The sequence below is a fragment of the Budorcas taxicolor genome, chromosome 4, assembly GCF_023091745.1.
Source record: "Budorcas taxicolor isolate Tak-1 chromosome 4, Takin1.1, whole genome shotgun sequence".
NCBI classification, from domain to species: domain Eukaryota; kingdom Metazoa; phylum Chordata; class Mammalia; order Artiodactyla; family Bovidae; genus Budorcas; species Budorcas taxicolor.
The window spans coordinates 65,573,737-65,591,382 of NC_068913.1; the positions used below are offsets into that span (position 1 = coordinate 65,573,737).

The following is a 17,646-nucleotide window of genomic DNA, read 5'->3' on the forward strand; positions in this document are numbered from 1 at the left end:
TTTCGAAAACCAGCTTGAACATCAGGGAGTTCACGGTTCACGTATTGCTAAAGCCTGGCTTGGAGAATTTTGAGCATTACTTTACGAGCGTGTGAGATGAGCACAACTGTGCGGTAGTTTGAGCATTCTTTGGCATTACCTTTCTTTGGGATTGGAATGAAAACTGACCTTTTCCAGTCCTGTGGCCACTGCTGAGTTTTCCAAATTTGCTGGCATATTGAGTACAGCACTTTCACAGCATTATCTTTCAGGATTTGAAACAGCTCAACTGGAATTCCATCACCTCCACTAGCTTTGTTCATAGCGATGCCTTTCCAAGGCCCACTTGACTTCACATTCCAGGATGTCTGGCTCTAGATTAGTGATCACACCATCATGATTATCTGGGTCATGAAGATCTTTTTTGTACTGTTCTTCTGTGTATTCTTGCCACCTCTTCTTAATATCTTCTACTTCTGTTAGGTCCAGACCATTTCTGTCCTTTATCGAGCCCATCTTTGCATGAAATGTTCCCTTGGTATCTCTATTTTTCTTCAAGAGATCTCTAGTCTTTCCCATTCTGTTCTTTTCCTCTATTTCTTTGCAAGACAGGTGGGTCATGGTGGAGAGGTCTGACAGAATGTGGTCCACTGGAGAAGGGAATGGCAAACCACTTCAGTATTCTTGCCTTGAGAACCCATGAACAGTATGAAAAGGCAAAATGATAGGATACTGAACGAGGAACTCCCCAGGTCAGTAGGCGCCCAATATGCTACTGGAGATCAGTGGAGAAATAACTCCAGAAAGAATGAAGGAATGAAGCCAAAGCAAAAACAATACCCAGCTGTGGATGTGACTGGTGATAGAAGCAAGGTCCAATGCTGTAAAGAGCAATTTTGCATAGGAACCTGGAATGTCAGGTCCATGAATCAAGGCAAATTGGAAGCAGTCAAACAAACGATGGCAAGAGTGAATGTCGACATTCTAGGAATCAACGAACTAAAATGGACTGGAATGGGTGAATTTAACTCAGATGACCATTATATCTACTACTGCAGGCAGGAATCCCCCAGAAGAAATGGAGTAGTCATCATGGTCAACAAAAGAGTCCAAAATGCAGTACTTGGATGCAATCTCAAAAACAACAGAATGATCTCTGTTCGTCTCCAAGGCAAACCATTCAATATCACAGTTATCCAAGTCTATGCCCCAACCAGTAACGCTGAAGAAGCTGAAGTTTAACAGTTTTATGAAGACCTACAAGACCTTTTAGAAGTAACACACAAAAAAGATGTCCTTTTCATTATAGGGGACTGGAATGCAAAAGTAGGAAGTCAAGAAACACCTGGAGTAACAGGCAAATTTGGCCTTGGAATGCGGAATGAAGCAGGGCAAAGACTAATAGAGTTTTGCCAAGAAAATGCACTGGTCATAGCAAACACCCTCTTCCAACAACACAAGAGAAGATTACACATGGACATCACCAGATGGTCAACACCGAAATCAGATTGATTATATTCTTTGCAGCCAAAGATGGAGAAGCTCTATACAGTCAACAAAAACAAGACCAGGAGCTGACTGTGGCTCAGATCATGAACTCCTTATTGCCAAATTCAGACTCAAATCGAAGAAAGCAGGGAAAACCGCTAGACCATTCAGGTATGATCTAAATCAAATCCCTTATGATTATACAGTGGAAGTGAGAAATAGATTTAAGGGCCTAGATCTGATAGACAGAGTGCCTGATGAACTATGGAATGAGGTTCGTGACATACTATAGGACACAGGGATCGAGACCATCTCCATGGAAAAGAAATGCAAAAAAGCAAAATGGCTGTCTGGGGAGGCCTTACAAATAGCTGTGAAAAGAAGAGAGGCGAAAAGCAAAGGAGAAAAGGAAAGATATAAGCATCTGAATGCAGAGTTCCAAAGAGTAGCAAGGAGAGATAAGAAAGCCTTCTTCAGCGATCAATGCAAAGAAATAGAGGAAAACAACAGAATGGGAAAGACTAGAGATCTCTTCAAGAAAATTAGAGATACCAAGGGAACATTTCATGCAAAGATGGGCTTGATAAAGGACAGAAATGGTCTGGACCTAACAGAAGCAGAAGATATTAAGAAGAGGTGGCAAGAATATAAAGGGTGCATAGATTCAAATCAATGTGGGAAACTTATCTGCATTGGAAAAGATCCTGACGCTGGGGAAGATTGAAGGCAGGAGGAGAAGGGGACAACAGAGGACAAGATGGTTGGATGGCATCACCAACTCAATGGACATGAGTTTCAGCAAGCTCCAAGAGATGGTGACGGACAAGAAAGCCTGGCATGCTGCAGTCCATCGGACATAACTGAGCAACTGAACAGCAATAACCAAAAGGGAAGGCATGCTACATTGTTTACATCCTCACAGCAGGCTGCCAGTGAACTCAAAGCCCATTTGTAACAGGAAAACTGACCATAAGTATCAAGTAACTCTGACCCAAATGTAACCACATTCCTTTGGTGACAATGACAATTGCAAGATGCCCAACCCCAGCCACAGAATTGGAAAGAGAGCTGTGCTGAGCTTTTTGGAGGAAAGCAGGCACGTTTTCACATGGACTAGAATCTGAGAAGTAAGATTTAGAGCTGCTATAGCCATCTCGTTACCAGGGGAAATAGGTTGTCCAAGGGAACAAAAGCAAGAGATGAGAAGAGTGAAACCAGATCTGATCACATTGAAGGCCCAGATGATGAGAGCCAGTAAATTTCTGACTCCTGCTTAAGCCAACTGTCAACTGCAATCAAAAGAATTCTCAGTTGTACCAAAGGCAAGATTGGAAAGAAAAAAGAAGCACACCCAATGGAAAAGCAGAACTGTGGCCTATCCAGAAATTGGGAAGTTGTGGGTTTTGATAGTAATATTTCTTTCAATCTTGAGCTAACTGTTACAAGGTAAACTCCAAATATACATAGCCCCCTGAAAAACAAAAATTTATGATCAAGAAAATTAATTTTAAAAATTAGAGCAGACTACTGTGTTATGTTTTTAAATCTAAGAGATACAAATATCAGATCATTTCTGCTGTACACATGAGACTAATATAATGTATGTCAATTATCTTAAATTTTTTACAATTCATTTTAAAAGTAGATTTCACATATACACAATGGAGTATTACTCAGCCATTAAAAGGAATACATTTGAATCAGTTCTAATGTGGTGGATGAAACTGGAGACTATTATAGAGTGAAGCAAGCCAGAAAGAAAAATACCAATACAGTATACTAACACATATATATGGAATTTAGAAAGATGGTAACGATAACCCTGTATGTGAGACAGCAAAAGAGACACAGATGTATAGAACAGTCTTTTGGACTCTGTGGGAGAGGGAGAGGGTGGGATGATTTGGGAGAATGGCACTGAAACATGTATAATATCATATAAGAATCGCCAGTCCAGGTTCAATGCAGGATACAGGATGCTTGGGGCTGGTGCACTGGGATGACCCAGAGGGATGGTATGGGGAGGGAAGAGGGAGGGGGGGTTCAGGATGGGGAATACGTGTACACCCATGGTAGATTCATGTTGATGTATGGCAAAACCAATACAATATTGTAAAGTAAATTGGCCTCCAATTAAAATAAATAAATTTAAATTAAAAAATAAAATTTTTCTTGCAATAAAAAAATAAATAAATAAAAGTAGATTTCATGTTCATTGTTCTTACAATAATAAAAGTATAGATAAATACAAAGAGTAAATAAATAGAAGATAAATACAAAAAAATGAGAGCAAAGAAGCAAAAATGTTGGAGATTAAAAATTGAAGAAAGAACCAGATGGTGGTTATAGTCACTACTGAAGTATTAAAAAGCCTTTTTTAAAATAAACCACAAGTCATTATGAAGAGATGGCAATAATTCAAAATGACTAAAAAGCACAAGTTTATATGATGGGGCAAGGTTTTAAGGAACAAAGCTGACCCATCATAATCCAGGGTAATTTTTCAAACAAAAATGTGTTCAAGTTAAATCTTTCAACAAAATATCATAGAAGTCATTTTGTTCATCAGATCATGATTGCATTTTGTATCCTCAGAGATACCATAATCTTTCCATTCTGAGAAACTTGCATGAGTGGATGGACAAACACCCAGAGAGAGAGATGACGCAGTTAACACCACACTTGCTCTAGCGCCTGAATTTCCCACACGTCTCTAACAAATCAACTCTTTCTTCCCATTGTCCTTGTCACACATCTGAAAGATCCCTACACATTATAAAGTTCGTCAACTCGTCTCAGCCCTACAGGAAACATTTTTGGTAAGTGAGGATATAACTATAGGGTCTCTAAGTCACATTATGAGTAAAGGAAATTCTTGCAAACTTATCTTGATAGTAGCAAGATACATTACACAGACTATACAAAGTATCATATTTTACCAAGCTAAGTACACACAGTTGTCGACTTTAAAACAATAATGTTCTTTCATCACTCCACTACTGACTTTTTGTTAGTAAACATTAACGTTATCCTTGTCCAAATGCTATTCTGAAATGGCAAGCTTATCTTAATTAGGTAAAGTACCATGTCAACAACCATTGGAAGTTGTAGTGACACAATGAAACAAAAGCAGAGGGAAATTGGGCAGAAATATCACTTGTTCCTTTTTTCAAAAACAGCAGAGTTCAAATTACCAAACAAAATAAATAACATCAATTTTAGTAACATTTTTAAATCAATTCAAACCCAGCTTTTTAAAATTGATTTGATTTCCAAACTATATAATTTGATTGTTCATGCTTATGCCACTCACTACATTTTGCAAGCATTAACTTGTCAACAGTATAAAAAGTAAAGATTGCCATTTTTTAATCAAATAAATTTTTAATTAATTTATTTTTTATTGAAGGATAATTACTTTACAGAATTTTGCTCTTTTCTGTCAAACCTCAACATGAATCAACCATAGGTATACATATATCCTCTCCCTTTTGAATCTCCCTCCCATCTCCCTCCTCAGCCTACCCCTCTAGGTTGATACAGAGCCCCCTGTTTGAGTTTCCTGAAAAGATTACCATTTTTACCTTTTCATGCTGAAGCTGAAGCGCCAATATTCTGGCCACCTGATGCAAAGAGCTGACTCATTAGAAAAGACCCTGATGCTGGGAAAGACTGAAGGCAGGAGGAGAAGGGGACAACAGAGGAGGAGATGGTTGGATGGCATCACCAACTCAATGGACATGAGCAAACTCCAGGAGATGGTGAAGGACAGGGAAGCCTGGCGTGCTGCTGTCCATGGGGTCACAAAGAGTCGGACAGGACTGAGCGACTGAACAACAACAGCAATCATTTTTACAAAAACCCAGAGTCACAAGTTTCTTCAAAAAACAGCTTAGATTAAAAGCAAACTATAAACATTTTAACTTCAAATACATCTTCCACACTCCTCTGGGGGGGCAAAATAAGCCAAATATAGCCACTAATATTGCATATTTCAATCATTTCCCCTCTAAAAAGTATAATATGAAAAGACTTCTAATTTATATTCTGGAATGGTAGGTAGTAGTTTGAATAATAGAAGCTATTAGGCAAATATTCTTCAAGTAGTTAAAACTAGATTTCCTATTTCTTTACCACTTCCTCCTCATGAACAGACACTGCAACACAGCTTGAGGTAAAAGCAAACCTTCCTGCATCAGTGAATGCTCCTTTGAGTTTCGACTGCAAGGAGATCCAACCAGTCCTGAAACTCCAATACTTTGATCACCTGATGCGAAGAGCTGACTCGTTTGAAAAGACCCTGATGCTGGGAACGATTGAGGGCAGGAGGAGAAGGGGACGACAGAGGATGAGATGGTTGGATGGCGTCACCGACTCGATGGACATGGGTTTGGGTGGACTCCAGAAATTAGTGATGGACAGGGAGGCCTGGCATGCTGCAGTTCGTGGGGTCGCAAAGAGTCAGACACAACTGAGCGACTGGACTGAACTGAACTGATAAAGGGTGTTTTTGAAAGATTTTCTTGACAAGCCAGCAAACAAAACAAACCAAAAAAAAAAAGCTAGAAAAAAACAATAATTACTCTGAAAAAGTGAAAGTGTTAGTTGTTCAGTCATGTCCAACTCTTTGCGATCCCATAGACTGTAAGCCTGCCAGCCTCCTCTGTCCATGGAATTCTCCAGGCAAGAATACTGGAGTGGGTAGCCATTCCCTTCTCCAGGGGATCTTCCCCACCCAAGGACTGAACTCCAGTCTCCTGCATTATAGGCAGATTCTTTACTGTCTGAGCCACCAGGGAAGCCCAATTACTCTTTTGCTAATTTCAAATAATATATTACCCTCTCCCCCATATATAACTGCTCTGATAAAAATTTTAAGAGGTACTTTTCTTATAAACCAAAGCATCATCAACCAAAAAAAGGAAATTGAGAAAGCAAATATCTGACCCAGAAATTACCCAACATGTTTTTCCATAATCTATGAAGAATCAAAGTTATACACCAACTTTAGTCAAACCAAATACACATCTTTCTGATAGCAAAGATTTTTCCCAAATTAGGAAGTAGTACTCACAGCCTAGATGTCCCAGTTTAGTATGATTAAAACCACAAGTTTCTAGAAGCAGAAAGCCTGGGTTGGAATCCCTGCTCTACCATTTACTAAGTATATCTTAAGTTACTCAACCTGTAAAGCACCTAGGACACTGCCTGGCAGGGAATAAGCACTTGGTAGATGCAGAATGACAGCAAACCGCTAGATCTCTGCAATTTGGCATCAGTCGGGAAACTGTCAGAAATTCAAACTCTGAGGTCCAGTTTCAGACTTACAGAGTTCAGACCTACAATTTCATCAAGATTCCACTATGATTCAGAAGCAAATCAAAATTTGAGCACAGCTAGAAGGCATTTTTTCATTGTATCCTGAGATATTATCTATAATAATTTTTTTAAGAACCACTCCATTGCTCTTTTGCAGCCTGAAGAAGGCTAGGTATTATTTGGAATAACAATTCCTCCCTTAATGATTTCTTACCATACCTTTGTATTCAGAGCCAACTAAAGCCTGCGGTTGTAGAGGACTGCCATCTAGTGGTAGTTCATTCTACTACACACACCAAATAAATTTCCCTGTGTTGTCTTCCAGTATTTTAAACACATTTGTTTGAAATGCTGCTAGGTTTTCTTTTTGCTTAACTCCTTTCTTGAGGACTACTAACACAATTACCTAACTTAATAATTCCACAAGAAGACATCTTAAATACAGAGTAAGATAAAAGACAAGAATTTTTAATTTCCTTTTTTAAACTTAGATCAAAAAAAGAAAAAGAACGAGTCTAGGGAAGACTTCAGATTAAAACATTGACCCACTCTCTCCTGTAAAGGTGCACATTAGACACATACGAGCGACATCAGGCTCAGAAAATAGGCTTTCTTTTCTATTTAAGTGAGAGTGACTTTTACTCTCTTCTTTCTAAGTTCTATACTTTTTACAATTTATTTATATAGTTTGCAGGGGTGCTTTTCTGAGAAAAAAAAAAAAAAGTATTTTTTTAACCTTCTAACTCAATAACTCCACTTCTACATTCAGTCCTAGGGAAATAATCAGAAACACAGACAAAGATTTACGTTCAAAGATGTTCACCACAGCAAACCAAACTTAATCTTAACAGCTTCACAATAACCTACTGAATCTATGAATCAAAACTTAATCATTCTCCTCCACTACTCATTTAGATCACTTATAATTTTTCTATATTATAAATAAATACATTTATAAATAAAAAGAAGGGAGGGAGGACAGAAAGAAGAAGGAAATAATTATATAGAAGCTTGACCAGACTTTTTCACATTTTGGATCACTTCCTAATAACATTCCCATAAACCACCTATCAGCATTCAAGAACATTTTCACAGTTCTGAAGCCACAAGTTCTGTACATCAGCAGGATGCACGGACTGTGCTACCACCTCTCTAGCGGCAAGTTTTATCCCACGGATAATTTTTTTTAACAGTTTTACAATTAAGATACAATTTACTTACCACCTCTTAAAATTATACAACTCAACACTTTTCACTGTATTTATAGAGCTATGCAGCCATCACTGTAATTTAATTTGAGATCATTTTCCTCATCCCCAAAGAAGAAACCTTGTAGCCATTAGCAGTAACTCCCCATCCCGCCTGCCACTCACCCCAAATGGCTCATTTTTACTGATTTACCACTCCATTGGTTTTTTTAAGCTATCTCAAAGATATTATGTGTTCCAAACCCATGAAACAGAATAATTGCTTCTGCTACTAAGATCTCTCTCTCTTTCAAACTGGGAAATATTCTGTTTAACCATAGGAAAGTAAGAAACATCATAACTGTCTCTTATTTTTTCAAAAGGGACTTTTTAAATATAAGGCAGAATTTCAGAACTAAGAGAAGATATATAAGTACAAACTTAACTATTGTTTTCAAAACTAGTAACTCTAATTACTTTGAAAGTGCATTACTGAATCTAGCAAAAATGTCACACAGAAGCAAGGAATTTATTTAAAAATTTTTATTTTAATTAGGTTAACTTGGTCTGGTAATAAAACTAAAAGGACAGTGCAATCAGTGCAGGATAACAATTGACATGTGATCCAAAGAACTATCTTTTTAAAAATAAGTAATTGTCTTATGGGTAAACCTATGGCTGATTCATGTTGATATTTGGTAGAAATCAACACTATACTGTAAAGCAATTATCCTTCAATTAAGAGTTTTAAAAATTAAATAAATAATTGTCTTCATGCTATCAAAAAATAAAAACTTACTTTCATTTACCCAAAGCACTCTTTTCTCATATAATATCTTTTGACTCCAGCTGTACAGAATTTAGTAATTTTTCTTTGCACGGTTTCGCAGCAGAAAGAACATTGAAAACAGTTCATTAAACAAGGGAGACTTGGTCCCCTGATCATATCAGACATTTTTTTAAAGAACAGTAGAAAGCTTAAGTTGGGAAGGGGATGCCTCACAGAAGTTAGCTTCTCATCAAATTTTCACTTTTTCTCGCCTCTTTTCAGCTAACTCTAGGCATCTCCCATATTCTTCAAACATTCGTGTTACTCAAGTTAAGCAATACTGCAATACAGCCACATGTTTTGTTTCATATCACTTTAATTACACAAAACATTTATTTATACATTGAAAGTGTGAAAGTGAAAGTATCAGTAGCTTAGTGGTGTCTGACTCTTTGTGACCCAATAGACTGTAGCAGGTCAGGCTCCTCTATCCATGGGATTGCCCAGGCAAGAATACTGCAGTGGGTTGCCATTCCCTTCTGCAGGGATCTTCCCAACCCAGGGATTGAACCAGGGTCTCCTGCATTGTAGGCAGATTCTTTCACCATCTGAGCCACCAGGGAAGCCCATTACCCAAAATATTCTTGCTTTTACCTTTATACATGAATGAAGGATATTTCCAAAATAAAGATATTTTTTCATGTCACTAAAGAAAAATCCAACATAGATAACCTACTTTTTATTAACACAATGAAAGTGAAAGTCTTTCAGTCATGTCCGACTCTTTGCAACCGTATGGACTGTAGCCCACCAGGCTACTCTGTCCATGGAATTCTCCAGGCCAGAATACTGGAGTGGGTAACTGTTTCCTTCTCCAGGGATCTTCCCAATCCAAGGATCGAAGCCAGGTCTGCCGAACTGCAGGCAAATTTTTTACCATCTGAGCCACCAAGGAAGCCCACTAACACAATAGTTAAACAATAGCTCAAAAATTTGAGCCTAAAGAGAGCTATATTATAAAATCCCTAGTTACATGTTCAGCTGCTGCTGCTACTCTGCTAAGTCACTTCAGTCATGTCTGACTGTGTGTGACCCCATAGACGGCAGCCCACCAGGCTCCCCTGTCCCTGGGATTCTCCAGGCAAGAACACTGGAGTGGGTTGCCATTTCCTTCTCCAGTGCATAAAACTGAAAAGTGAAAGGGAAGTTGCTCAGTCATGTCCGACTCTTCGCGACCCCATGGACTGCAGCCTACCAGGCTCCTCTGTCCATGGGATTTTCCAGGCAACAGTACTGGAGTGGGTTGCCATTGCCTACTCCAATGCACAAAAGTGAAAAGTGAAAGGGAAGTCGCTCAGTCATGTCCGACTCTTCGCGACCCCACAGGCTGCATGTTCAGCAGGTGCCCCCCCTACAGACATATACCCAAAATCACACAGGCAAGTGTCACCACCTGGCTTCCTATCCTCCCTTCAGCACCAGCAGCTCCTTTATCACCCTGTCATAGTGAAGTGAGAGAACTTTAATCATAAATAATCCTCCCACGCCAACAATCACAGGGTAGAGAAGCAAGCATCAAGCCCTGGTAACTCAAGAAGCTAGGGTGGAACTAGGGTGGTAGCCCTTGTGCTAATTAGAGAAAGATACTCCCAGGGTAGAAGGAACACAGCCTCACTGAGCCCGGACTTGGTAAAGGTAATGTCTTTGTGAAATTTAGGAAAGGCTCCCTTTCTCTAGGGATATTTATTCCGGGCCAGCACACATGGCCAGATGAGCAGGATCAGGTCTGCATTTCAGTCTCCACCAGCCCCTTACGCCCTGGTTTAAAAACAATTTCTACAACGTGCACAGTGGCCCTGGAGGTGGGTGAGGTGGGGACAGGGGTCTACAGCTTCATCCTGCCTCTACCAAGTAGAGCAGGGACATCCATCAATGAAGAAATCAACCCCTTCTTCCATCAATGAAGAAATCAACCCCTTCTTCCAGTGAGAGAGGCAGGCACACAGCTCACCACAGAAAAGCTCAACTTCAGTCAACTCATGTATAAAAGATAAAACTTAAAGAAAAGGCAGTTTCAGAAATATTTCTGTAGACCACATAAAAGTGCAGGCTATATGAAAATCATATATATCCAATGTTTGGAGTTTTCTTTTTTTATTACTTTGCCCAAGTATTTTAATACAAAGGTTTCAATAAAATATGTTTAACTCTGGGATTCATACCACATAATCCTCCATTTTCATATGGCCAAATATTCTGGTCCTTACAACAGCATGCTCATGATTAAATACAAATTACCTTTCACACCACCAAATGATCCATAAGTCATATTGCAGGCTGTTCTCTGAAGATTATGTTCATACATTAATTTGATCTGATACTGGTTCCCATGTTCCACATTACCCAAGGTTCCTAAAAATAAAAAAGAAAACTGCTTTGTATTTGTTTATATTAAAAAGTATTAATATCTCATCACCTGTACCAATTCCAAGTAATTCAATTTCAGTGAAATTTAAAATGACAAAGCACTAAAGCATTATGTATCATGAATACTTAGTATACTGATGACAAAGAATGCCAGCACAGTTAGAACAATTTAAGTCTCAGCTAGATTATACCATTAGATGAAATACCACCCTGGGTGACATTTTATTATCTATTTTATTATCTATTTCCATTATGTCTGAGTAAAGTGTAATTATTTAAATACCAACAAAATCTTCCAACTTCAGTTCTGAAATAAATGAGGTTAAGTTCCCTTCACATATAATAATGAAACAGAAAAGACATGACTCAAAGTGTCTAAGAAAAATATTCCCCACACTATCAAGCAATTCAATTTTCTGTGCCAACTCTCAAAATATTCAAGCCCCTAATACATTATGTTCTAACTTACTAGAGAGATCTAAAGCATCCCTCAGCAAGTAACTAGGACAATGTTTTCTTTGAAGTCTACAACTGACTGGTTCAAAACTGGGAAAGGAGTATGACAAGACTATATATTGTCATTCTGCTTATTTGACATATATACAGAGTATATCATGCAAAATGCCAGGCTGGATGAATCACAAGCTGGAATCAAGACTGCCGGGAGAAATATCAACCTCAGATATGCAGATGATACCATTCTAAAGGCAAAGTGAAGAACTGAAAGCTTCTAGATGAGGCTGAAAGAGGAGAGTGAAAATGTTGGCTTAAAACAACACTCAAAAAACTAAAATCAAGGTATCCAGTCCCATCACTTCATGGCAAATAGAAGGAGAAAAAGTGGAAGCAGTGACATTTTATTTTCTTGGGCTCCAAAATCACTGTGGATAGAGACTGCAACTATGAAATTAAAAGATGATTGCTCCTTGGAAGAAAAACTATGACAAACCTAGACAGCATATTAAAAAGCATGGGAGGAGGGTTCATATTTGGGATCGCATGTACACCCGTGGTGGATTCATGTCAATGTATGGCAAAACCAATACAGTATTGTAAAGTAAAATAAAGTACAAATAAAAAGTTAAAAAAAAAAATATCAAGTAAGAATTAAAAATAAATAAATAAATAAAAAGCAAAGATATCACTTTGCCAACAAAGGTCCCTATAGTCAAAGCTATGGTTTTTCCAGTAGTCATGTATGGATATGAGAGTTGGACCATAAAGAAGACTGAGTGTGGAAGAATTGATTCTGTCAAACTGTGGTGCTGGAGAAGACTCTTGAGAGTCCCTTGGACTTCAAGGAGATCAAACCAGTCTATCCTAAAGGAAATGAACCCCGAATACTGATTGGAAAGACTGTCATTGAAGCTGAAGCTCCAATACTTTGGCCACCTGATGCAAAGAGCCAACTCACTGGAAAAGACACTGATGCTAGGAAAGGTTGAAAGCAAAAGGAGAAAAGGGCGGCAGAGGATGAGATGGTTAGACAGCATCACAGATTCAATGGACACGAATTTGAGCAAACTCCTGGAGACAGTGGAGGACAGAGGAGCCTGGTATTCTGCAGTCCACGGGGCTGCAAAGAGTTGGACGTGACTTACTGACTGAACAACAACAAAAAAGAAAAATCTCCTTAAAAAAAAAAAAAACTTTCTTTGCATTTAACAGATCATATATGCTATAATTACTTCCTGGTTCATTCCGAATGAGAAAAGATTATCTGTATTTTACTCTCTAGTTGTCGGGCTTTCTAGAGTATATACAGTTAGAGTTATATCCTAGTGATCAGGCAAGAACATTATGATTAGAAACTGTATTGGAAAGAAAAATTATTCTAAATGCAACATATTCCATTAAGAAGCATCTTTGTCATTCAGTCAAAAATGCAAAAGTTAAAGAAAAAATTATAAATATCACAAAGAAAATGAAATAGTTCCAAACTCAATAACATTAGATAATTAAAACAATCTACATATATATGTCAGTCTGTATGTATGTGTATACAGATTTATATGTGAGCATTTGTGGGGGTTTTTTGTTTTGTTTTTGTCCAGAAGGATTTACCAATGTTCACTGAGGTTGCAAGAACAGAAGGATTTCTACTTCCATTTTAGAACTGAGGCACTGTAAGTTTAAAAAAAATTTAATAAATTTCCCCCAAAATCACATAGCTGACAAAGGACACAGTACTCAAATCAGATCTTCTGAGCCAGCACTATATATCCTGGCACCTGGTTTTCCACCATTTAACAACTTCCAGGGAAACAGGTAAGCCAATGACAAGTTAAAAAAAAAAAAATTTCCTGAGGAGGGATAGACTGGGAGTTTAGGGTTAGCAAATGCAAACTATTAAGTACAGAATGAATAAACAACAAGACCCTACTGTATAGCACAGGGAACTCTATTCAATATCCTCTGATAAACCATAATGGACAAAAATATTAAAAAATAATGTGTGTGTATATATAAATGAATCACTTTGCTGTATAGCAAATATTAACATAATATTATAAATCAACTATACATATACACACACACACACACACATATACAAAGGACTTCCCTAATGGCTGAGACGGTAAAGAATCCACCTGCAATGCAGGAGACCTGGGTTCAATTCCCGGGCCGGGAAAATTTCCTGGAGAAGGAAATGGCAACCCACTCTAGTATTCTTGCCTGGAGAATTCCATGGACAGAGGAACCTGGTGGGCCACAGTCCATGGGGTCACAAAGTGTCAGACAGGACTGAGCGACTAACGCTGAATTTCACTTTTTCATGGACATATATATATATATATGTATACACACACACACATAATTTCAACCCCCCACCTTTCTCTCCCTGGCCTGTTCTTCCTCATTTGGAAGGTGAAGGGTTGAAAGAGAAAAAACTAACAGGCAAGGATTTCTTGGAAGAAAACATTTTCTACACAGATCTATGCCCCTGAAAATGCTAAGAATAGAACACACATCAATAGAATTTTTTTTTTTTAAAAAGAAAGGCTCAAATTTGCCAGCTAAACCTGAAAGGAGATGAAAGCTTTCTGGAACCTAAATGGCAATAAAGTCAGTAAAGTCCACAGAAACTGGTGATAATCACTACCATACCAGCCACAAGGGCAAAAACCAAAAACTCTAAAAACATAACTCATAGCATTGACCTAAGGACAGTTCTAGCCTCTAAGAAACCAGGAAAACATTCCAAGAAACTTCTGGTTCTTCCCTACAGAAATTCCAAATTTCATTCTGCACCTAAAATGAGAGGGACCCCTCCAAGAAAGGAATGTATCATGCATACCTGCTAGCCAAAACATCAGTGAACACAAGGGTCAGCAGTCAATATTTAAACAAACTTGCATGAAATGACACTAGGACTTATGTACTGGAAAGCTCCAAATGCACTGGTAAGCTTTTAAATTTCAGGTAATTGCACTTGAAAATATAACAGTGCAACTAGGGAGAACAAAACAATTTATCTTCCTTCAATACCAACTTGGAATAAAGGTAGTACCTGAAAATCTAAAAATTCTGATCATTTTTTCTAAAGAAGCATCAGTGACGTAAGATTAAAATTACTTACATAAGTTTTGTCCTTGGATATACAGATTGAATACAATAAATGTTTATTAACCCGGGTCTCCCACATTGCAGGCAGACGCTTTACCATCTGAGCCACCAGGGAAGCCCATAATAGTCTACATAGAACTAAAGTTCATATAAAGTTTCATTGATTAGAAAGTAAATGGATATTAGAACATTTTTGCTGCCTTATTTAAACAAGAGCTAATTTAAACAAAAAAAAAACTCTCTGGACAATCAAAGGTCACCTTGAAAACAGGTTTTGGCCCAATTTTACATACATAACTGCTGACAAATCTAACAATGTTAAATGAAATATTAATAAAAGCCACTACAGAGTAAAAGGTTCATTGTATTAAATAACCAAACTAGATTATGCAACCCTATCAAAAGCAAAGAGACATCTTTTTGCCCTCTCATGGCAAATGTTAAAATTCTATAAATACGTCAAATGCCTAGGAAGTACACAATTTTTAGAAGATAATATTTTAAAGAACATAATCAGTATAGCTTAAGCTCACACATCTGTAACGATTTACTCAGAAACTGAGGCCCATCAGGAAAGAATCAGATGCCATGTGACATTTTTCCTCTACCAGAGTATGATAAGATGGGCTAAGTTCAGGTCAGCAAGACCCTGCTGTTTCTCTATATTAAACCAGCATTTAATGACATATCACCCCCAAAGAAAGAAGTCAGCACAGTAGCCTCTGATTATCAAGAGTCGTTTGCTGTATCAAGGAGTTCTCCTCTAATTTGCCTCAAATATCTTTTAGGAGCACACACACAAGTGAAAAAGTGAAAGTCTGAATCTTTGTGATCCTATGGACTGTAGCCCCCCAGGCTCCTCTGTCCATGGAATGCTCCAGGCAGGAATACTGGAGTGGGTTGCCATTCCCTTCTCGAGGGGATCTTCCAGACCCAGGGATCAAACCCGGGTCTCCTGCATTGCAGGCAGATTCTTCACCAACTTGGCGACTGAACAACAACAAGCACACAAAAGAAAACAAAAAACATTTGGGGAGAGGGCAAATGGGGTTAAGGATGTCAAGTTCAGCTGACACGTTCATCTGTTGACACCAGTGATTTCACTTAAACTAGAAAGTGTTTATGCTTCCCTTGTTATAGTAAAAGCTAGGTAAAAGTTCGGTCTGATACCTCAAGAAACATATTCAAGAGAACAAAAACATTAACTTCCCTGCTTCTCAATTTAAGCCAAGCCAGGAAAAATATACAAATTGTCAGCCTACAAATATCACAGGAGGCTGAAGAAATAAGAGACTGAGAAAGGAAATGAGGTGTAGTGTAAGGGAATGTAGTTTGGACAACTCCTCATCCCCAGAGAATACAAAGCTTGTAAATGAATACAAAGAATAAAAGGAGCAATAAAATTGCCATTCTCATGACAGGTAACTTTCATTTTCAACACAAATTTGAAGGAATATGTTTATGGATATGTGAAAGTCGTTCAGTCATGTCCAACTCTTTTCAACCCAGGGACTATATTCAGTCCATGGAATTCTCAAAGCCAGAATACTAGAGTGGGTAGCCTTTTCCTTCTCCAAGGGATCTTCCCAACCCAGGGATGGAACCCAGGTTTCCCACATTGCAGATGGACTCGTTACCAGCTGAGCCACAAAGGAAGCCCAAGAATACTGTAGTAGGTTGCCTATCCCTTCTCTAGCGGATCTTCCTGACCTAGGAATCGAACTGGGGCCTCCTGCATTGCAGGGGGATTCTTTATTAACTGAGCTATCAGGGAAGCACTTATGGATACCGATGTCCTATTAAAAAGCTGTGATCAAACATGCCGGTTTCTTTCACTAGGCTTTTTTGATAAACACACATTTCATCCTTAGTCTATGTCATACACCCCAGTAAAGTCTAGAGACTTCTGGCTTTCTGAGCCATTATTCACATGGGCCAAGGGAAGGTCAAGAATCTAACCTCGTTTCTAATTTTTAGGATCTGTCCTTCTACTGCCTCCTTAGAGCCCCCCCAGAGCCTCTAGAAAGGACCAGTACCCCAAGCAGTATTCAAGAGTAACTGTGGGCAAGTTCTCCTCCTCCATACTTGTTAATAAAATGTCACTCAAAGTTAATAAGCTTATGATGGGAGAGGAACAGCTAGATTCCTACAATAAAGTAGCCTCTGTCACGCGTGCTCAGTCGTATCCAACTCTTCGCCACCCCCTGGACTGTGGCCCACCAGGCTCCTCTCTGTCCATGGGATTCTCCAGGCAAAAACACTGAAGTTGGTTGCATTTCCTCCCCCAGAGGATCTGCCCAGTCAAATCCTAGTCTCCTGCATCTCCTGCGTTGGCTGGCACATTCTTTACCACTGTGCCACATGGAAAGCCCACCCTATATCATACCTTCTCCATTTATTCTGGAACACTAAGTATTTGTCCTACCACTAGAAGGAGCAACATTAGTCCAGTTCAGTCCCTCAGGCGTGTCCAGCTCTTTGTGACCCCATGGACTCCAGCACGCCAGGCCTCCCTGTCCATCACCAACTTCCAGAGCTTACTCAAGTCATGTCCATAGAGTCGGTGATGCCATCCAGACATTTCATCCTCCGTCGTCCCCTTCTCCTCCTGCCCTCAATCGTTCTCAGCATCAGGGTCTTTTCAAATGAGTCAGTTCTTCACATCAGGTGGCCAAAGTACTGGAGTTTTCGGCTCCACCATCAGTCCTTCCAATGAATATTCAGGACTGATCTCCTTTAGGATGGACTGGTTGGATCTCCTTGCAGTCTAAGGGACTCTCAAGAGTCTTCTCCAACACCCTCGTTTGAAAGCATCAATTCTTGGGCACTCAGCTTTCTTTATAGTCCAACTCTCACATCCATACATGACCACTGGAAAAACCACAGCCTTGACTAGACAGACCTTTGTGG

At 38.9% G+C, this 17,646-nt stretch overlaps 1 protein-coding gene across 1 annotated transcript in view; it reads right to left on the reverse strand.

The window, feature by feature from the left end:
• The window catches only part of BBS9 (Bardet-Biedl syndrome 9), a 469,654-nt gene that overhangs the window by 421,100 nt on the left and 30,908 nt on the right, over positions 1 to 17,646 (reverse strand). Inside the window, exon 5 of the mRNA XM_052638544.1 lies at positions 11,041 to 11,154. Within this exon, the coding sequence (XP_052494504.1) occupies positions 11,041 to 11,154 (114 nt within the window). The remainder of the gene's footprint in view (positions 1 to 11,040; positions 11,155 to 17,646) is intronic.